The sequence below is a fragment of the Grus americana genome, chromosome 1, assembly GCF_028858705.1.
Source record: "Grus americana isolate bGruAme1 chromosome 1, bGruAme1.mat, whole genome shotgun sequence".
Taxonomy (NCBI): domain Eukaryota; kingdom Metazoa; phylum Chordata; class Aves; order Gruiformes; family Gruidae; genus Grus; species Grus americana.
Window position 1 is genome coordinate 44,310,133 of NC_072852.1, and position 19,997 is coordinate 44,330,129.

The 19,997-nt window shown below is 36.8% G+C and overlaps 1 protein-coding gene across 6 annotated transcripts in view; it reads left to right on the top strand.

Moving 5' to 3' along the window:
- SYT1 (synaptotagmin 1) overlaps positions 1-19,997 on the top strand; it is a 359,821-nt gene that overhangs the window by 123,213 nt on the left and 216,611 nt on the right. For 5 of the 6 annotated variants that reach the window (XM_054811274.1, XM_054811286.1, XM_054811280.1 and 2 more), the window contains one exon: positions 2,063-2,124. The exons of the other annotated variant lie outside the window; for it this stretch is intronic. Coding sequence is in view for 2 of the 5 variants with exons in the window: in XM_054811286.1 (XP_054667261.1) it covers position 2,124 (1 nt within the window). In the remaining 3 variants the exon portion in view is untranslated. The remainder of the gene's footprint in view (positions 1-2,062; positions 2,125-19,997) is intronic. 6 annotated transcript variants of the gene reach the window in all.

Here is a 19,997-nt window from a genome sequence, read left to right on the forward strand (position 1 = left end):
ACACTTATGGTTTTGCTTAAATTTTCTTCTCCAATCTAGCACATAACCTGTATTTTTGTTCCGTTATTTCCAATTAATACTCGCGTAAACATCTGTCTTTCCTTTCCAGTTTCTGTCTTTGCAGCAGAAGGAAATTGGTAATCTTCTGAAAGGCTCAGTAATAATATGACACAGCTTGACACAGACAGCTTAGAGAAACAGGGGAAGATTGAGACCGTGTACCGCAGAGCAGGTGTGACTCTCTGTGGTGATTTCTCTAAGGCACTTGCAGCTACCTCAACTCAAATGCAAGATGTACACAGAGACCTGAACCAAAACCCTGGCTCTGAACCCCAGGAGAAAGGGTGGGATTAGAGTTTTTAATTGAAACGTGTCTCTGAGTGTGTCTGAATTTCAAATCACTCCGTTTGGGAGGGTTTGAATGACAGGGAGAGGCAAAGTTTTGGTTGAATCTGTTCAAGAGGTATTTGGCCACAATAGTTTAGATTAGGTCTGTCACGGCTTGTACCAGGACATTTTATGCAGCTAATAAGAAGCACCAAGCTATGTAAGGCTGCTAAGACAATTGTCGGATGTATTACAAACTCTGGGCAAGAAGTGAGTTGATCCCACAGCTGTGTTTTACACCAGCATCTGAATTATTCTAAACCCTTTTGATATAAGGGTTTCATATCATTGTCCAGCTAACTTTGCATTGTTCGTGTGCTGCACAACTCTTCACTGACATCTAGGAGATAACGAAATAGACTGTTAGGTAGAAGAGCTAATTCATGCAGTTAAAAAAATTTTAAAACTTAATAACAACATAATATTGTATGCTTCGGACTCATGGACTATATAGCCCTCAGCTCAAAGAGCTGTAATTTGTTGCCTAACAGGTCTCGTCAGTGGACTGGCATGGGAGTGAGTGATTTCTGGGGTATCAGAGACACTGACAGAACTATACAGAAAGCAATATTAATTTTTTAATAAAAAAGAAGGGAAAATTAGATTTTTTTTTAATGAGTTATGTTCTGAATCCTTTATTATTTGGGTCATGAAAGATGGTAGCCTGGTTAATTCAGAGTGAGATGCTGGATGAAATCATGATTTGCCTTGTTTTAAAGACCAGGGTAAGGGTTGATGTGATACAGTTTGACAATTTTAGGTAACGGCAGTTTCATTTTCCTCTGACAAAGTGATGGAAAATTAAAAATACATTTACCTATCTTGGTAACTGTGCATTTGGCTCCCTTTTTTTAACTGCAACAAAATCGGTCGTCTTTGCATTTTAAGTGCCTTCACAGTTTGATCCTGCCTGCTCTTTCACGTCAGTGTTGCCCTTCTTGCAACCCTTCTTGCCCATCAGTCCCAATTTCCTGCAACCTTTATTCATGAAAATTGTTAACAGTAAAAATCTGCAAAACCAAGTATGCTGTGTTCCTTCAAATCCTGCCTTAAAAGCCACCTCTGTTGTGATGCCTGTAAAGTGCCCAAGAAAGGCTAAGCAGCTGGTGTGCTGTGATCAGTGCTTATTATGCTAATTGTCTGCATGGAACGGTGGGAGTGAGGCATCAAACGCCCCTCCGCAGCATGTCCCGCTCTGCTCCAGAAGCGGTGGGGGAGGCTGTGGAGGTACACGTTGTTTCTTCCTTAACTCCTCAGCCTAATGGGGTCATCCAGCCAAGATCTAATACAGCATGAGAATTTAATTTTGAGCAGAGGATTGCCAGCCTCACAGGTGTGAAAGCCTGTCACCTTCCCTAAACTGGGGAGAGCTGCAGGTGCCCAGATGCTATTCAGATGCCCAGAATTTGGGATGAGGTTTCAGAAGAGATTTGTCCCCTGAGCCTGTGGATTTCCCATCTCTGCTGCTATTGTAGTACCCAAGACTGGAAACTGCCTTTGAAGGAAAAGGACCAATGTGAATTTTCTCTTCAGGACGATTTCACAAAAACCCGGGGCTTTAAATCTTGCAGTAAACCAAAACTAAATGTGAAAATGGCAAACTTCTATGGCAGAAATGAAACTAGGTAATTTATTTCCTGTAGATGATAAATGCATGTATTTGTTTTTCTTACAGAAACGTGGAGTCCTGAATAAACAAAGAGAAGAGAGTTAAGCACACCGTCTGTATTGTGAATAGTAAGTGACCAGATTACATACTGTGAAGCTGAACACTATTTATACTTCCATTTTTATATTTTTTCTTATTCACAGTTCTTTTAACAAGTGTACAAAATTAGTGCAGTGAGCATTTCTGCCTTTTATCCAACACAGTTTCATTTCACAGGGGTAGACTTTATTAATCCTATAATCACCTTAGGTAAGAGGCCCAGATAATCCACACGATGTGTCTGCATCGCTGCCCATACTGAACATACTGTCTTTTTCTTATCAGCAAAAGTGAATTGTAATACTAGAAGATACCAAGCTAAAAATAGTATTAACACTAACATTTGCTTACACCCGAAATTTAGCAGAAAAACGCTTAGGTTTTGGATCAGTTAGATCCTGTTGGTTCAGGGCACGAGTAAGAGAGTTATAAGGTTTTGTGTTAACCACTTAATTGCTGATTAATTGTTCTGAACTGCCCTGGTCGAGAGCTGTGCTGTTCACTGTACCGTATGACCAGTCACAATGCGTGGCTGCACTGGCCTGTAATAACTACAGCTTTATAAAGCATCAAGAAATTAAAACTACTTGCTGAGACAAGAACATGAGCCATGGTCTTGTTGTGGATGATATTATTGATGCTGTTCTTCTTTGAAAAAAAAATGCCTGGCTGCTGGTAAAGTACCAGTCGTGATATAATAGAGAACAGACACTGCTTTTATTGCCAGTCCTAAGTAAGTAATGTGCCCTGGGAAACGTAGCAGGGTGTATGGGTGTACTGCATCACTGCGTATTCACAGGTGGCCAGATCCTCTGAGAACCAAAGCGGGCGAATGTGTGTTATGGCATTTCTGTTAACAGTTCCAACAAAACAGCTCCTCTATGCTAGGTGCTCATAGAGCCTGCTTCTTTAGGGCAGAAGATTATGGACAGTAAGTAATGTACAGAGAATATGTACTCTTCAGCATTGTTCTACTTATAGAATATACATCTGACAGTATACCATGCAGTAGAATTGAAGGAATTTTATTGTCATATACAAAATTTCTATTTGTTTAGCCAAACTGGCGTATGAAACAGATTAGTTTTGGATAGAAATAAATCTTGGATATTTTTTGGCAAGCAGTAAAAATAAAACTCTTTGGTTGAAAAGATTATGTATAAATCTCAAAAGCCAAAAAATGCCGAGTATCTCTCTGGGCAACCGAGTTCAATGATGGGGTTTAACATTACGTTTAATCAGACAACATGAAAGGAAATGTGTGACATTTCATTGAAGCTGAGGGCAACATAATGCTTGTTTGAATCTGTATCATTACTTATACAGTGTACTAAACTGTGATAACAGTAGGCATTTTTTAGACATATAACAAATCATACATATGTTCCAGAAGATCATTAGAAAAAAAAAAGTTTTAAAAAAACCTCAAAACTCTTATTTATCTATTCCTCTTAACTTTCCATTGCTGCTTCTATCAATCGCACTTTCCTTCCATTTTCTCTTCTTTCCCCTCATGACTCTTGTGGTTTATATTCCCCACATGCTATCACACCTCTCTTCACCCTTTATCTTTCCAGTCTTTTACCTACACAGCTAATCTGCTCCAACTTCATAGTTTCTCCTCACATCTCCCACACAGGGCCATCTCCTCTTCCTCTTGGCAGAGCTGCATTGCAGAATGTTCCCGATCTTTGGCAAATTTTGAGCTTGCTGTTTCTAGTATCGCATAGATACGCTGCAGACCAAGAGCATTTTTGGCATTGTCGGGTAATAACACACAGAATAATGCCATATACCTGTATCTAAAGAATTTGCAAAGAGTTCAACATACTATGAAATGAGTCAGCTCTTGCAAATTTTATTTGATGTAGGGAAAGATACGTTGGAACTTTGGGGAGTTGTTATTTAACGCATGGGAAACCTTCAACCAAATTAATTATGCTTTCCCCTGGATCTTAAGTTTTGGCAGCAGATGACTGATGGTTACATGCATAAATATTAGCAATTCCAAGCAATAATTCAACTGATGTATGTATACAAAAAATCCAGGAGTTGTTATAAACCATTTTGTAGAAAGTAAATTTCACTACTGCAGACACTCAAAGATTTTCTCCTCACTTGTATTGTGGCCAGAACTCACAGGCAGCTGTTTCAAAATAGTGTGGATTTATTTATGTATAGTGAGAAAAAAATTGATCAACTATTATTGGTACTCCATCACCTGTAAATTCTGTATTTTCTGCTGTCAGAAGAGGTTGACAGAACCTTCTCATAGTATCCATCAGTTAATTTTATCAGTTATGGTATTATGATTATAAAGTACAAATGATCTAACAATTAATGTATAATGACTGAAATGAAACTGTACAGTAGTTGTTTAACATTTGTAATGTGTAATTTATTTAGAATAATAAAACAGAAATAAAATTACATTTATCTGTCATCCATCATCAGTGAGGAGGAATGTTACTAACTTGGTCGTGCTATACATTCAGCCATATAGGGAATTCATGTATGCCACCTTTGGGCCTGCTTACAACACCCTTGTGAGCTGTATGTTGTTCATACACTAAGGAATAAGTCATTCTTCTGACACTGGGATTGATAAATTGTGGATCTTTGTTTTAAAATACTTCTTTTTCTTGACCTGAATTAAAAATAAAATTTAAAATCTCCAGTGCTGAGAGGCAAAAATACTGTATTCCAGATATAGGAAGAAGATAAAAGTAATATTGTTCTTATTAAGAAAGCAATAAAATAAAAGTGATAATATATACTACATTTGGTAGGTTGGAATTGTTCTCATCTTTGTTCCAAATGCAAAAGCCTTTGTCATTTGGCTTTGGTATTGCAAAAGATCACAGTCGTCCTTTGTGGAGGAGGGAAAAAGTCTTGCAATACCTGTTCCAGAAGAGGTGTCCATTGTCCTCACATAGTCAGCAGCAATCAAATTTCATCCGCCACATACTTTGGTTTATCAAATAATTGACATCTTCAGTGCCTGCTGGTTAATAACAGTTTTTTCATTATTCTTGTTTAATAAAAACAAGTTCAGGTAATGTGACATAAATTAGGAGACTGCACAAACGAAGAGCTAATACAGGAGGAGGAGGATGGCCAAACCGTGCTCTGCTGCGAGCGGATGAGAGGAGGTTTGACCTGCTGGAAACGATTGTACAGGCAGCTGGACTCCACTACATGTAGAGGAGCTAAATTCATCTTAGACTTACCATTAGCTCATGAGCACGCAATATTACCATTGTTTACCCTAACATCTGTTTCAAAAGCTACCATGTTTTCTGTAGGTATGTAATGTACCAGAGATGAAGTAGCTAAATGAAGGGCTCCTTGGTTTTGGAAGGGTCAGTTTTGTAAAAGTTGAATGTATGAGCCTTCAAAAAGAAATGAGCCTGTGGTTTCTGAATGTTCTCTACTAATCACAATAATCTTCCTTTACATTACGATTTCAATCTTTCATTGCAATATAGTAATCTAGAAGCAGCATGGAAATGCCCTCATTCCCTGTGCTCCCAGGTTTTTTCATTGCCCATTAAAATTCATGTGCATATACTGCAAGCTTGGATAAAATAGTTCATTTGAGTGTTCACACTACCTGAATTCTTTAATGAGGTCTTCCCCTAAATTAGTTTCACTTTTTCTGCCCCCCCGCCAGTGGAGGTGTGAACCTCTGGTAAATTATATAGTAACATTTGCATAGTGTAAAGGGTTTTTATTTTGTCTCTATTTTGGTTATCATGTTAAGACGATTCAGAGTAGTATATTCTCTGTGACTCATATGCTTACAAATTTCTGTGCCTCAAAACCTCATTTTTCTTTCTTTTTACCGATCTTGTATTACAGACACAGCTTTGCATTTTTTAGTGTGAGATCTCTGACACGGATTTAGATTCTGTACTGCTTTGAGGTATGCTAGTTATGCAACCTAATTTTGCAAAATGGCTCTGTGTTTGTACTTCCCTGGGGCTTCAGTTTAGTTGTCATCTATCATTTTAGCACCGTGATTGATTACTCACCACTATTTAATTTATCTGCTGCAGCTTCTCAGCTTTTTCTTCAATTGGTAAACACATCCTTTTCTAGACACGTTTTCAAACGATGTGTTTTCCAAGTGCCCCAGAAGTCATGTAATCATATTTTTCTCAGCTAGGAATTTAACCATTTAAGCCATTTAATGGTTTCAATAAATTATTGGCTGATGTGTTGTCTATTACTTGGAAGTTTTGCACTGGAAATCTGGGTTGTATTTTCCATTTTTTCAATGTTGTTATATATATTTATTCTGAAGTACATGTGTATTTACCAACTTCTTTGTCCACCAAAAAAAAGTGAAAGAAATGAGCACCCTTTCTAAGCGTAGGAGCCAAATGCACTGGCTGATGCAGTAGACTTTAACCACTTTACGCATTAGGTTTCAAAAGCAAAATATTTATTAACTTAATTTGCTCATTGGAATTTCACAAGCCAGCTTCAGTCAGTAGGGTTAACATGTGCTTGTTTTCTTGTCTTGTATACTGTGTTCTTGTACTGTAATTTGCTATTTTTAAACATTACATTGAATATCAACTTGGCTATGATTTTAAATCAGGCTCTTTCAGACTAACATCAAGTTTCCATTTAAAAAAAGGTGGGTTTTTTTGCATTAAGTCACACTGTGTATACACATGGCAGCAGTCTTACACAATTACTGAGGCAGCTTCCAAGAAGCTACTATAATGAACTGCTTCTATGATCCACATATCAAAGAAGTTTTAATGTCAAATTTCCTTTTCTCCTGCAGTTTTTATTATGGCTCTATGTGTTTTTGAATGGGGAGGCTGATAATTTGTTTTGATTTTTTTAGTTTTTGGTTACTGACTGTATTTAATATTTGTGATTAAAATCTCTCAGTAAGAAGAATTATCCTGTGTCATCATAATGCAGCTTTGCTGACGTTGGTAACTGCTATTGTAGTCCTGTCTCTAAATACAATCAAACAAAATGAATAGACATCTGCGGTGCGGCATGCTTTTGGGGAGCAGTTTGGTGTTCTTTTTTTGTGAAGGCGAGCTTTAATCAGTACTTACCTTTTGTTTATAATTCTTAATCTCTTTACACAATCCTCTTTTAAAGACTACTGGGTTAGCTTCGGATATGTATCGATGTAGGTGAATTCCAGCCCACATTTCGTTAGAGAATTGGAGATAGCCAGTTCTGTCACTGTGCTGTCACTGTTCTTGTAGTGACTTAAGCTTTGATTGGGAACTGAGAGGATAGACTTTCTTTTCAGCTCCACTATTTCGCATTTATGGTACATGAAGGTTAACTCAAAAAAATAACTAACATGATACAAGTGATTATATACATAGGTGACCCCCCAGTATGAAGTCGGTGATAGCTAAGGAACACTACATGGCAGGTTTGGCTCCTCTCCAAGTAGGAGTTTGTTCCTCAATGGTGATTTGCTTTGTTTCCTTCTTTTAAAGTTTCGCACTGTAAATCTTATTATGAAGACATATAGCCATCATAAACATCACGTTTTGACAGTTTTTCATATGTGAATGAAACTCATTTAAGTAAGTTTATCCTGAAATGAGAAAAGATGTGTCTTAGCCCTGTTTACAATCATATCTTTAAGTTACTAGTATATTGACAACATTTGTCTCTGAAAATGCAGAGAATAGGGAATTCAGTTACTTTCCCATGTAAATAATGTTTTGTGAAGCCAACGACCAAAGATAGCACATAAAAATATATTTTATGATGTTAATCCGTTGTGTTTATATTGATATCTGATGTGCCTGAAAATGGGCACTGCAGAATTTTTCTTGCAATAAATAATTTTGAAAGCACAAAATTCAAAATTAAGTATATTTGGAAAAACATGATTCCTTGGATTAGGATTTTTGGGCAGGGGGGATATACTTTAAAACAGCTAGAAATTAGGAGTCATTAGGAGTGCACTGGAATATATCAAATATATTAGCAATGTGACTGCAGTGTGCTTCTGCAGCTTTACCTTCAGCTTTGTACTGCAAGCTAAAGAGGCAAAGACGTGGTTTTGCTCTGAGAAGAGCCTCTGCACGAGAGCTCTTACAGCAATGTTTATTGATGTATTTCATATTCGAGACTCTTGTAGCTATGCTAATAAATGGAACAGCAGTGATTTGAGCTGAAGGCACAAGTTTTTGAACGTGGTGGTCATAAAGCACATAACATATAGGCCATGTTTCCAATCTCAACAATTAAAATCTTTAGTTGAGCCATTAAAGATATTAAGGTTCTGGTTTTCCCATGAGACATGTATTTGGGAGATTTTCTCATTACTGCCCGATTTCCATGACTGCTTCAGTCCCTCCAAAATCTCAAGGTTTAGAAGCCTATTTTTTTTATTGAAAGGGGAGATTTTCACGCAGTCACGCGGATCCAGGAGGTGGAGCTTCCAAGGCTAACACCCAAACATTTGTCTGGCAATATTGTGTAAAATGCCTGGAGGTCTCTGCTAGTACTGCACAGCAGTACACTTTGATCTTTCACATAATAGGTCTCCCAATACCTTTTCACTTCTAACAGAAATAGTACCCAGGCTGCTTTTATACCATAAGTCTTTTTCACTCATCCTTATAAGTTGCGATGCCAAGTGAGAACATTTCTTTTAGAAAGAAGGATGAGAAAAAAGGAATAAGATGTTATTTAGACTGTGCAACCTTAACCAGTTTGATGGGATTTTGCTCTTAGAAGTGTGTCTCAGTGTTTGAATCTTTAGTTTAAATGAAATACCACCAACAGAGTTTATTTAAAGATCTAATTTTACTTCAGGGATAATAACTTTAAGAACTTTAAACTGCATTAAACCATTAGTTAATAAACCACTAGCTATTAAACTGTTAATAGTTTATCCTGCAGATAACAATGATTCCTTTTGGAGAGTTATGGTCTATTGGGCAAATATGCATTTAGGAAGGTTTTAAAATGGGAATTACATCTAAACTTTATAATTATGTACTTAGACATCTCTTAAGGAGAACAGAATCAGTGGCTTTTTATATATGAAGTCATATGATCCTTATAAAGTTGTAAATGTTTGCAGTACACAGCTATGCTTATAATAAGGAATTGTTACATCTCAGTTGCTGTGTGGTCATAATTTTTGTATTTTCTCTGAAATTTGACTATTTGCAGCCTCGGTGTCTTCTGCTATGACATGTCAATGTAGACACTCCGGTTGCACTCTGGAAAACCAGTCCACATCCCAATCCTTGTGAACTAGTTCCATATCCATTTAAAAAGAATGAAGGATTTGAAACCTGACTTCCTTTAAAAAACAGTTGTTCCAAAAAAGATAGGTTACGTATAACTTGTATGAAGCCATTGTTAATGCACAAGAGTTTTGCAAGCCCTCTCTCTGTTCTATTTTCACATCTATTTTCAAGACTGTTTCCTCCAGAAGTCATAATTGTAATTTATATTAATAATCTGCTGAGTAGGCTCATTATATTAAATCACAACTAGAATTCTACTTACACTAACTGCCTCTGAAGCGGAACCAGTGATTTTAAGCATGTGAAAGCAGGGTGATGCTATCCAGCCCCATCATGGATCATACACAATGGCTTTCACAGCTTTCTGGCATTCACGAGCGTGTGACAGCTGTACTTTCCCATTCGTATGTGGGCTGTCCTTCGTGACTGATCAATAGCGAGACTTCATTTCCTCCAGTCTCTTTGTGGCAGTACTAGTAGGGATCACACTGTTAAGTTCTATCCTGAATTAGAGGCAAGTGTTTCTTGTACTCGTCAAGTATTTTTGGTGTGATTGTTGGAAGTTTGTTTTTCATTAATGTGTATCTCCTGTGTCACATTTTTACTGCGCTATTCTGAAAAAGAACTTCACTTAACTAACTTTACTTTTAAGTAGTTTGGGGATCCTTTTTCCTGTTAAATTTTGCTTCATAGCTTGAGGAATGCTTATGTAGACTGTCCCCCCCCCCCAAAGAAAAAAAAAGAATTAAAAAAAAAAAAAGACATGGAAGAAAATCCAGATGTCTGATACTGAAGGATCAAGGATATGTTTTCCAAGGATATGTTAATGGATATGAGCAACTTGCTTAAACCCTCTTGAGTAGCTTTCCTTTTAAAAGTGGATATGGTGGCACATAACAACATTCCAGGAGGGTTGGAATTCACTCCTGTGGTGAAATTGTTAGTATCGTTACTGGCATGAAAAGAACGAGCTGATACCATCCCAGTATTGCGAAGACCTTGAAGAATGACAGAACTATGTACTGCTGTTACTTATCATTATTGTTTCAGACTCTGAGACTGTTCTGAGTATTGATTTGTCCAGCAGCACATACTTCTTAAAAGGTGCCAGTGAGTTAGTTTGTTTGATAAAGGTGTTCATCAGTGCCTAATTATTTTTGAGGTATGTTAAAAGAAACTGAGATTATATCTATTGTTAAGTAACTATGGCTTTAAAAAAATTGGCTTGCTTGGTGTTTTCTAATCTTGAAAATACCTGTATAAGACTGAACAAATCCTACAAACATCGAGTTTTGTGGTGCATTTTTTACCAATATAAACTCTCCCTGCCTCCCCTATTCATTCTCCTGGGAAAAACCAGCAGACTTTACAAACCTGAATAATGAGATGGGGCTAGGGAAGAGGAAAGCTCTGGTGTAATTATCTTAATCTGCTACATACTACTATGACATCTAGCCCCATATTGCTTCTGATTCTCCTTTCTCCTTTGATTTATTGTTGATATTCCCATATTTCTCCCTTTACTACTGTCTTATTGGTAGCTCTACCTAAATCTTAGTTTCCCTTCTAGAGCTACCTCTTCTGGAGAAGATCCCTCATTCCCCAGTGTCACCTAATTTGTTTTCTTGTAGTTTCCATAGTCCCTGATCTTCTTCATAACAGTGCTTTCCAAAGGGTAACAACAGGGATAAAATATGACTTCTTTCATTTACATCTCCTGGAGTGCTGTAACTAGGTTGTGACTGACCTTGCAAAGAGGTACTCAAGCTGGGATGGTACCCATTTGTGTGATCAGTGATGTATCTAGACATAAAGTACTTGCTTCTGTATGTACGTTCCTTCCTCCCCATGCCCAGATATCTTACTGTCGTACTACAGAACAATGAGGGAACCTGGGGTTTGTACCTATTCACTCTGTTTGTTTCCTTGACATAAGCTCAGAGCTCTTTGGGCATCTCTTTATCCCATGCAGCCAACAGTCTTTGTAGCTTTGCTTCTACTTCTTCCTTTTCTACGTACTATGGGCATGGGGCTGTAAGGTTACATGGCTTCAGAGAGAACATGCTAAATTTGCTTATAGATGATACATGAATACATTATCTCTCTGCCTTTTTGTTGGTTGTTAAACCCTTAGCTTTAGCACAGAGTACTTTCTCCAAATTATCTGCCTGTAGCACGCTATGTGTGGTCTGTTTGAAGAGCTTCTGTTTTCTGCTGATTAGATATTTTACTAAGAGCTCAAAAAAAACCCCCCATGTTTGTGTTTCTTCCTTTTCTTCTTGCACGCATGTGTGCGTGCTCTCTTGCTTTTGCTGTCTGTCTCTCTTGCTTTTTTTTTCTCTGTTTTGCTGGAACATTATGTTCTCCGTTGTCAAATAGCTTTCTCTCAGCTGAAGTTCCAGTGCTGAACTGAAAAAAAATCAACCAGAAGCTCTGTAAAATTATTCATTTTTACAGTGAAACTGAATATTATACATCTTAAATGAAGAAAAGAGTATTATTAAAAATACAATATTAGGCTTGTGAAAAGGAATCTCTAAGATTTAGCATATAAAACCAGAAATGTTATAAGATTATGAAACCTTGAGGGGTTATTTGAATGATCTGCTTGTTTCTACAGACTAAATAAAGCTCTGTTTTATTAATCCTAAGTGTCCTTTTATTTGTTGCAATATATTAAATCAGGTTTACAGCATCTCTTCAACATTAGCTTCCCACGAAGTACGCCACCAAAGTGCAACTATCAGTCAGCTGAGTGATACAGCTACAACGCTGAAAATAAATATGGACAATTAAGCGAGTTGTTATTTTTCAGAAACAGCACATCCATTCCTGTGCACTGTCAATAGGAGATTTTAAAAAATGTGTACAGGGTTCAATAAACTGTTGAACAATGTGTGTTTACTGACTAATAAACTGGTTATTGTTCAGTAAAGGAGAAAGAGACAGGTTATGAGTTATAGAGTATCGTGAACTGCATGGTGCGAGGAAGGCAGTTAACACTAGGACTGTGTGACAGTTGTGAATCATCGCTGCTTAAAACCATCATGGCTACGAGGACACATTAAAGCCTTCTCTAAGGAGTCTCTATAAAGTTGATGATTGAGATATGAATAAAGGCATTTTGATAGCGCTCAGCACCGCTGTGTTGCCCATGTGTGGCTGCCAGTGAATCAGTATGCAGCATTCCTATCCCTGTATAGCCTTGCCTACTCCTACGTGTACGTACGTTCTGGTTAGCAAAATGTTGCTTCATCAGTTTTTTTAGCTTAGGTGGACAATGTAAGTGCTGTCACAACTTCTTTAGCAGAAAGTTATGGCAGGGTAGTTGGACAATTCATTTAACAACTTGAAACTCATCGATTTAGAATGACCAGAGCTGTGTCAGTTGATCTGGTACTGTGGTGCAACCTGCCTTATGGAAGTTATTTCCAACTGGGAATTTAGAATTACTTTTCAGGAGATTTAGATAATGTTTATATGTAAGCTTTTTAAAAGTTAATTGAAGTATAGTTACTACTTCTCATGGGAATAAGCAGGAGGAGCAGATGAACCCTGGGTTCCAGTCACAGTTTTAGATGTCACAGACAAACACTCAACGTGTACCAAAAAAACCCCACCAAAATTGGAGAACAAGAGATGTCAGAATGTTTCTAAATAGAAGCATTGATCAGCTGTCACGTGGCTGACTTCTTAAGTTCAGTTATCATGTTTGGACTTAGTGTGGTGCCAGTAGAAAGAAGGATTTACTAATTTATTTTTCAGGGACCAGAATTTTTTTTTGGCCACAGGTAGAAATAGTTATACTCAGAAAAAATAGTATGCTGTACTGGATAGAAAGAAAGAATTAGGGACTTGCAGTGATAATACAGAAGAGGAAGGACAAAAGATCACAGTTATTTAGATTTAAAAGGGATCTCCATAGTAACTGCATTCATTTAAGATACTTAATACGTGTATTGTTACCTCTTACTTCTCTGATTGGGTGAAATTTATTTGGTCGCCTAGAATTTGATGTGACTTGTACCATCGATTTATCTCAGAATGGGCAAGAGATTGAAATTAGAGAAATAAGGGTGAGCAGTGTGATACAAAGGTGATGTTCTTTGGTAAGTTAAGAGCTAATGGCAGTATACGTAAGAAAAGAAGAGGCCCAAGAATTACATTCTGAAGGCAGAATATTTATTTATTTAAGGCTGAATATTTATTTATTTACATCTGAAAGACGTAAAAAAGGTGTAATGAAAAGGATATTTGTTGCTGGTATGTTAGCTATATTGGTAAACAAGAGCAATGGCAATTTAGAGCTAGAAAAATGAAAGTACAGATTTTATCAAGATACTAGTAAGCTCCTCTAGATACCCTGATGAAAAGCTGCCGCTAGTTGTTTTGCTCTTGTGGTTGCCTTGACCTCCTGTATATTTTCTGTAGAACTTCTGTCATTTTCACCCAAAATATGAGTAGCCATTTAGAAAGCTTTTCATTTTTCTTCTAGATTGTGCCTGGTTAAAAAAAGTAGAAATATTTGACAGTGTGATCTGTAGGCAACAGTTGTTGTACTCTGAAATGATGTAGAATGCTTTCTCAGATGTTTTCACAGTTAGATGTCTGTGGTTTATATTGATGCTTGTTCACAGATTAAATGGTTTCAAGTGTGTTTTGGATGTGCAGTTTTTGTGCGCCATTAATGAACAATTATAATTCCATTGGGTTTTTTGGAAATTGATGACATTACAAGCCTATCACTCCGTTTCAGTACCTTTATGGAGAGCATGCTGAAGCAGCTTGACTACATAAGAGAACGTCTGTATTTCTGTGTGTTAGGACTTGACTGTCTATTACACAAATATCTTTTCCTTGGTAAGCAAAATCTTCTGTCACTTCTAAGGCTTTTTGACAGGATCATATCCACAGTTTGGTTGCCTTGTCATTTTCTGATGCTGCTGGGGCAGTGATGCTTCTCTGTTGGGTGAAATTTCCTGGCACATCACTTCTTATCCCCCTGGAACAATGAGTTCCAATACAAGACTTTCCTCCAAAGAAACCTGTAGTTTTGTTGCTTTGCTTTTGGATGGGGTTTCATATATCAATATTGCTAATTATCTTACCACCTTCTGATAGGATCACCAGTAAAAATACTGTACAGTCCATAGAAAATTCAAAAGAATTTACATAGTTACTGTAAACTTATCATGTACTCTGCTTTGATTCTCTCACCTTCCTTGGTCGTGTATACCCAGTGCCTTATCAACTCATAAGAATAAGGTGGTCTCTACCTTAGCAGTTCTAAAAAATAACCTATGAAATCAATTACAGTCTTGTACAGAAAAGGCAAATGCTTTGAGTGGTGCTCAGCTACATTTCTCGTATATGAACGACAGTCTGGCAGATACCTTGCCGATGAAAGAGTGGGATCTGTGGCAAGGAGTGATCCTGCAGAACACATGCATTGTTTTTGCATTTTTTCTTTTTTTCTTTTTATTTATGCTTGCTATTATGTTTTTCTTGGTGTTATGCATCTTACTATGTATATTTTTTATATTTAATGTTTTATTCTATGTTTATTTATTGTATTTGGATGTGCAGATGTCTAGTAAATATTTGTTAGTGTCTATATTGTCTAACCTTATGAGCCTTGAAATTTGAGACCTTGAAAATAGCTTCAGGAATTTTTCATGATCATCGTATGTGCCAGGATACCCTGTATTTTAAGCAAGTTGGCTTTCCATTTCTCAGTCACCTCTATAAGACGGGCAGTTGCCAAACCTGTCACATCCAGAACAGGAAGTCAGATAACAAGTTGTAGTCTACTTGTGTTTGCTCCTGCACTCTTCTACCACTTACACGATTTGTCTTTAGGCCTGGTTGTGGAAACTCAGCGTTTTCTCTAGTGCTTACAGTGAATAACACTTGTTATCAGGGCAAGCAATCAATTCACCCCCGGGTTACAGTAATGCTACTTTTTAAACTAGCAGCTGAGTGTTCCTCAAGGAGAGCCCATCAGATGGCCCTTCCCCAGAGACTGAGCCTATCCGATTCCAAGCGCCGTGTGGTGCCTTTGAAATGTAATTACTAAAATGCCATCCATTTATTCCAGTAGAGTTGTTGAGATACACAGGTAAATTTTTTAGCTTTTTAACTAAAGATGCATATCTGAGGTAACCTAGCAAAAGGAGTTTGCATAATTAACTCCCTTTAGTTCACCATTCTGTCAGTTGCTGGTGATTGGTAAAGATTTGATTTCTTTTTCTAATTTCTGTAGGTGGGTGATTTAGATATCTATAATTATGGAAAAAAAATCAGTTAATTTCCATGTCTTTTACCATGATATCTACCTGGACTTTCCAGGTCACAGTGTAGCTTAAACAAAAATATTGAAGGAATACAGAGTGGTTCACACATGGATATGTGAAACTTTGAATTTTGTCCCAAGATGATGTTTTAGCTACTGACTATGTGGATCAAAAAATTACCTTTCCATGTAAAATAGTTAAATTCTGTAGTTCTGTAGTCATCTGCAAGTGACACTTGAAAAGGTGTAGGTTTATTTTTCTAAATTTACGACTATGTTTTTTAAAAGTCTATTTACTGTAGGGCATGCTCATGGTCTCTTGAAACTTCACTACATGAAAGGGAGTGAATAATGGTCTTTAATAGAATTGGGAATAATATGTAATAGCCCTATATCAAAAATCACTATATAGTACAGTTGTTTTCTGGACTGTGTATAATTATCCCAATTTCAGTGGGGGTAACAGGCAGCTGTGAAAATGATCAATTCTTATTGCCTACACTGTTATTTTCTGTTCCACAGTAAAAGTTAAATTCATTCTTTATACCTAAATTAATATTTTATGTCAAAGCTTGAGGAACAAAGAAAGGGCTTTGGGGGGGGAAGAGATGAAGTTTATATGTATAATTGAAAGCTGCACTGAAAAGGACATTTTGGTTAATGCCAGTTCCCATGGTTACTTGCAAGTAATTATGCAGTTTTAAAACCACAAAACTTTTTTTGCAGTCTTACTTCCAGGCAGATAAGTGTCCAGCAGTTAGTTATAATTAGCTACGTAAGAAGTAAATTATCAGACTTGATCTTCAAAATTCATCTTAGCCTACATATTTTACACGTGTGCGTGCTGCATTTTTATGGGCTTCACTAAGATTAGATTTCCAGGTTAGGCAATTCTGTCTGGCTTGAGTAATCTTACCAGGTCACTATCATAGTTTATCCTTGCCTCCACAAGTTTTACAGTAGGCTATGAAAGCCGTTAGAGAAACAGTTACTGTTTTCTAAAACAGCTTCTATTTTACATTCAGGAGTTTTGCTCTTTTCTCTTAGGGCTTTTTTTATTGTGTACCTAATTTTAATAAAACCATTCAGATCATGGAAACCACATTGATGAAAATACAGCCTGCCATGAATATTGATCATAAGAGATCACTGTTCTGTGTTTCATTAATAACAAATGTAACTTTATCTTATTAATAATAGTAGTAATATGATTATTGTATTTGTAATACCGTATTAGCATGACGTGAAAAATAAACAGATTAGATTCAACTGCCCAGGTTTTTCTAAATTAAGCAAAACTCTGCCACTGTTTTGTTTGCATAGCTGCCTTACATTGCCTGCCTTAGAACTGCGCAGTACGCGTTATTGCAGAATTAGGGAAGCAAAATGTATAGCTTAAAACTTACGTTGCTCACAATTCTGAACTTCTGAAAAGATTTTGACACTCATGTGTGAAGCATTTTCAGATAATTCTTTGTGTTTATGTGTGTGTGTGATTTTTTTCATGTTTGCAGCATTATTTTTCTGATTTTTCAGAAATAGATAAGACATGTCATTTCATATCAGCCCTACTGGTTTCCTGTTTGTCTTGTCATTTTTTCGTCAAAGCATGTCGGTATTGGGACAATAAATCACTATTTTTGTAATTAATACTGGTGATAAAATATTCTATTTAACCATTTTATATAATTTTATTTTTAAAGTGTAATAAGCACTGAGTTTATAATTAGATTAACTGCTCTTTTCTCTTTCAGCATAACACAGAGGTCTGGAATACACTAATAATTCACTTTGATTATTTTATTTTCTGATTCAAAATCTTAGTATCAAACTTTCTCATTATCATGAGTCATGATGGTGAGGATGAGGGTGAACCATAAAACAATGAGGATGGGGAAATACTACTTAGTCACAATATTTGTTCCTCATTTTGCACACTCAGAGGGGAGCTGGTATCAGCAGGTATCTCTGGCAAAGGAAGCAAGGGAAACAGATTGACTCTGAAACTGTGGAATCACATAATCATTGAGGCTGGAAGGGACGTCAAGAGGTCTCCCAGCCCGGCCTCCTGCTCAAAGCAGGATCAACACTTGAGTTTAGACCAGGTTGCTCAGCACTTTCTCCAGGCAAGTCTTGAAAACCTCCGAGGATGGAGTTTCTGCAGCCTCTCGGGGCAACCTGGACCAATGCTTAATTATCCTTTTGTGGAAATATTTTTCTTCACATTCAGTTAGAACTTCCAACTTTCAGTTTATGATTATTGTCTCTTGTTTTCCCACAGAGCACTTCATGTACAAATAAAAATCATTGTGGCCCATAAATACAACTGACTTAAATTAGTATTACATGCAACAGCAATAACAAAAGTCTGTCATGTCATGTTATGATCTGAATTCATATACAAAATATATGAATTGATGTGTATAATGTATAGAATTAAGAACAGCTTTTAAGACAAAATCCAGAAATTTTCTCAATATAAAACTTTCAGGAATGATATTTTGATTTTAAATTTTCCTTATTTAATTTTCAAATCTATTTTAGGGCAGCTTTATCAAGGTCAATATAATATCACAAACATGTGCTTTTTTCCTCTCCAATGAAAGAGTTCCCTGGCTAAAATGTGCACAAACAGATTCTCAGAAAGATGCTCCTCTTACAGCTTCTCAGCTGCTTTATGAGAGTACAACATCTGTGCTGTATTATGAAAAATATATTTGGAATTGCCATTCAAGCAAAATGAAAGTTCTTTATCACCAATAGATCCTTTATCAATCTGGAAAGTTTCCATTCTGAAACACTGGAAGAACAGATGTAAAGCATGTTAGGAGTTTAGTCATATTAATGAACTCGAAAGGGGATTATAAGCTTTGCTGCCTTGTCAGTTCTTCAAGTAGGGGATAATAAGAGTGACCACACAGCTATGTAGAGTCAGTTGCGGGGGAAAATGTGTCCTTTGTCTGTCAAAAGTCATCAGTCTTCTTATGCCTTTGTTACTAGAAGTAGCTAAATTCATAATAAGTCTTAAATTCAAAGGCAGCTTCCTCTCAAAAAAAAAAAAAAAAAATCACTTTCCCTATTCTGCCTTTGTTTTTCTACATCATTCTGCTCCTCTTCACACCAAATTTCCATTGAGGAATATTTTTATCCCATTTTCAGTGTTCTCCTAATGGTCTTCCATTTTTCCTTTTTCTTACTTCTATGCTCAGTATTTTCTCCTTCCATCCTATCTTGGTTCCAGTTTCTTGTTGCCACTTCCCCTTCTCCAGTGACATTTCAGCTAAAACATGCCCATAGGGACTTACCCATTTTGCCCCTAAAGCTGTTGTGAACTTGAATTTTCCTGAGCATAAGAATTAGCTTGCAGACTTCCACAGAGCTGACTCAGAAAAATCTTGTCTGGAAGGCTGGAACAACCAAACCCAGTTTGGGTATGTGAAATTACGATACACTACATTGGGCAACAGAAACGTATTCCAGAATCCTCTATGCATTGATTGACATCTACTTGTCAAACCTAAGGCTGAAATGAAAATGAGCTTGCCACCTCAGTTCCCTTACAAATGCTACTGCATGTTTAAAGCACAGGATTTGTTCAGCTAACCGGTTGCTCTGTTGTAAATGCTTATTGTCCGTTCTGTCCATTCTGTTCCTGTTTTTACCATGGAAAGAAGAGCATCTCACTGGGGTTGGTTTCTCCTAGATTTTTCAATGACGCATAACTCTTGCTTATTTGCATGTATCAGGAAAGCCCAAGCCAAGGTGGAAACTGTCTTTTTCAGCTACCACTTGAACACAAGTCAAGCCATTCAAACTTTGCAGACTAAGGCCAGTTCAGTTTCAAAGGACTCATGAAGAAACGCAATATTCTTTGGTTAAGTGTCCATAATTTGATTTGGAGTTGCTTGGGTTGAAATTATACTTGGACAAATTAAATGTCTAAAATGAGCTAACGGGTTACAAATCAATACATTTTTAATGGCTTGAAAAACCTAGCCTTCAGCTTTTTATTCATGTCTGAATGAATGAAATAATATTCTGATGCAATGACTGCTACAGGTGAGAAAACACATAGAGCAGTCTCCAAAAAAATCTGAATACATGAGTTCAGTATTGTCTAAAAGTGAATGCAAGTGAATTCTGTGCTGTCATAACTTATTTCATTGTGAATTAGTGTTATTCTTCATATGAGTAGCAACAAAGTAGAATGGAAGGTTAGTGAATATATAATAAGTATGAAAAGGCCACCAGTACAGATAAGAAACTAATTTTTTACAGAATATTCTTTGTGTTGTTGGATTTTTAAATGTCCATCCTGAATTCTGCAATGATATTAGAAAGAGGAGACCCT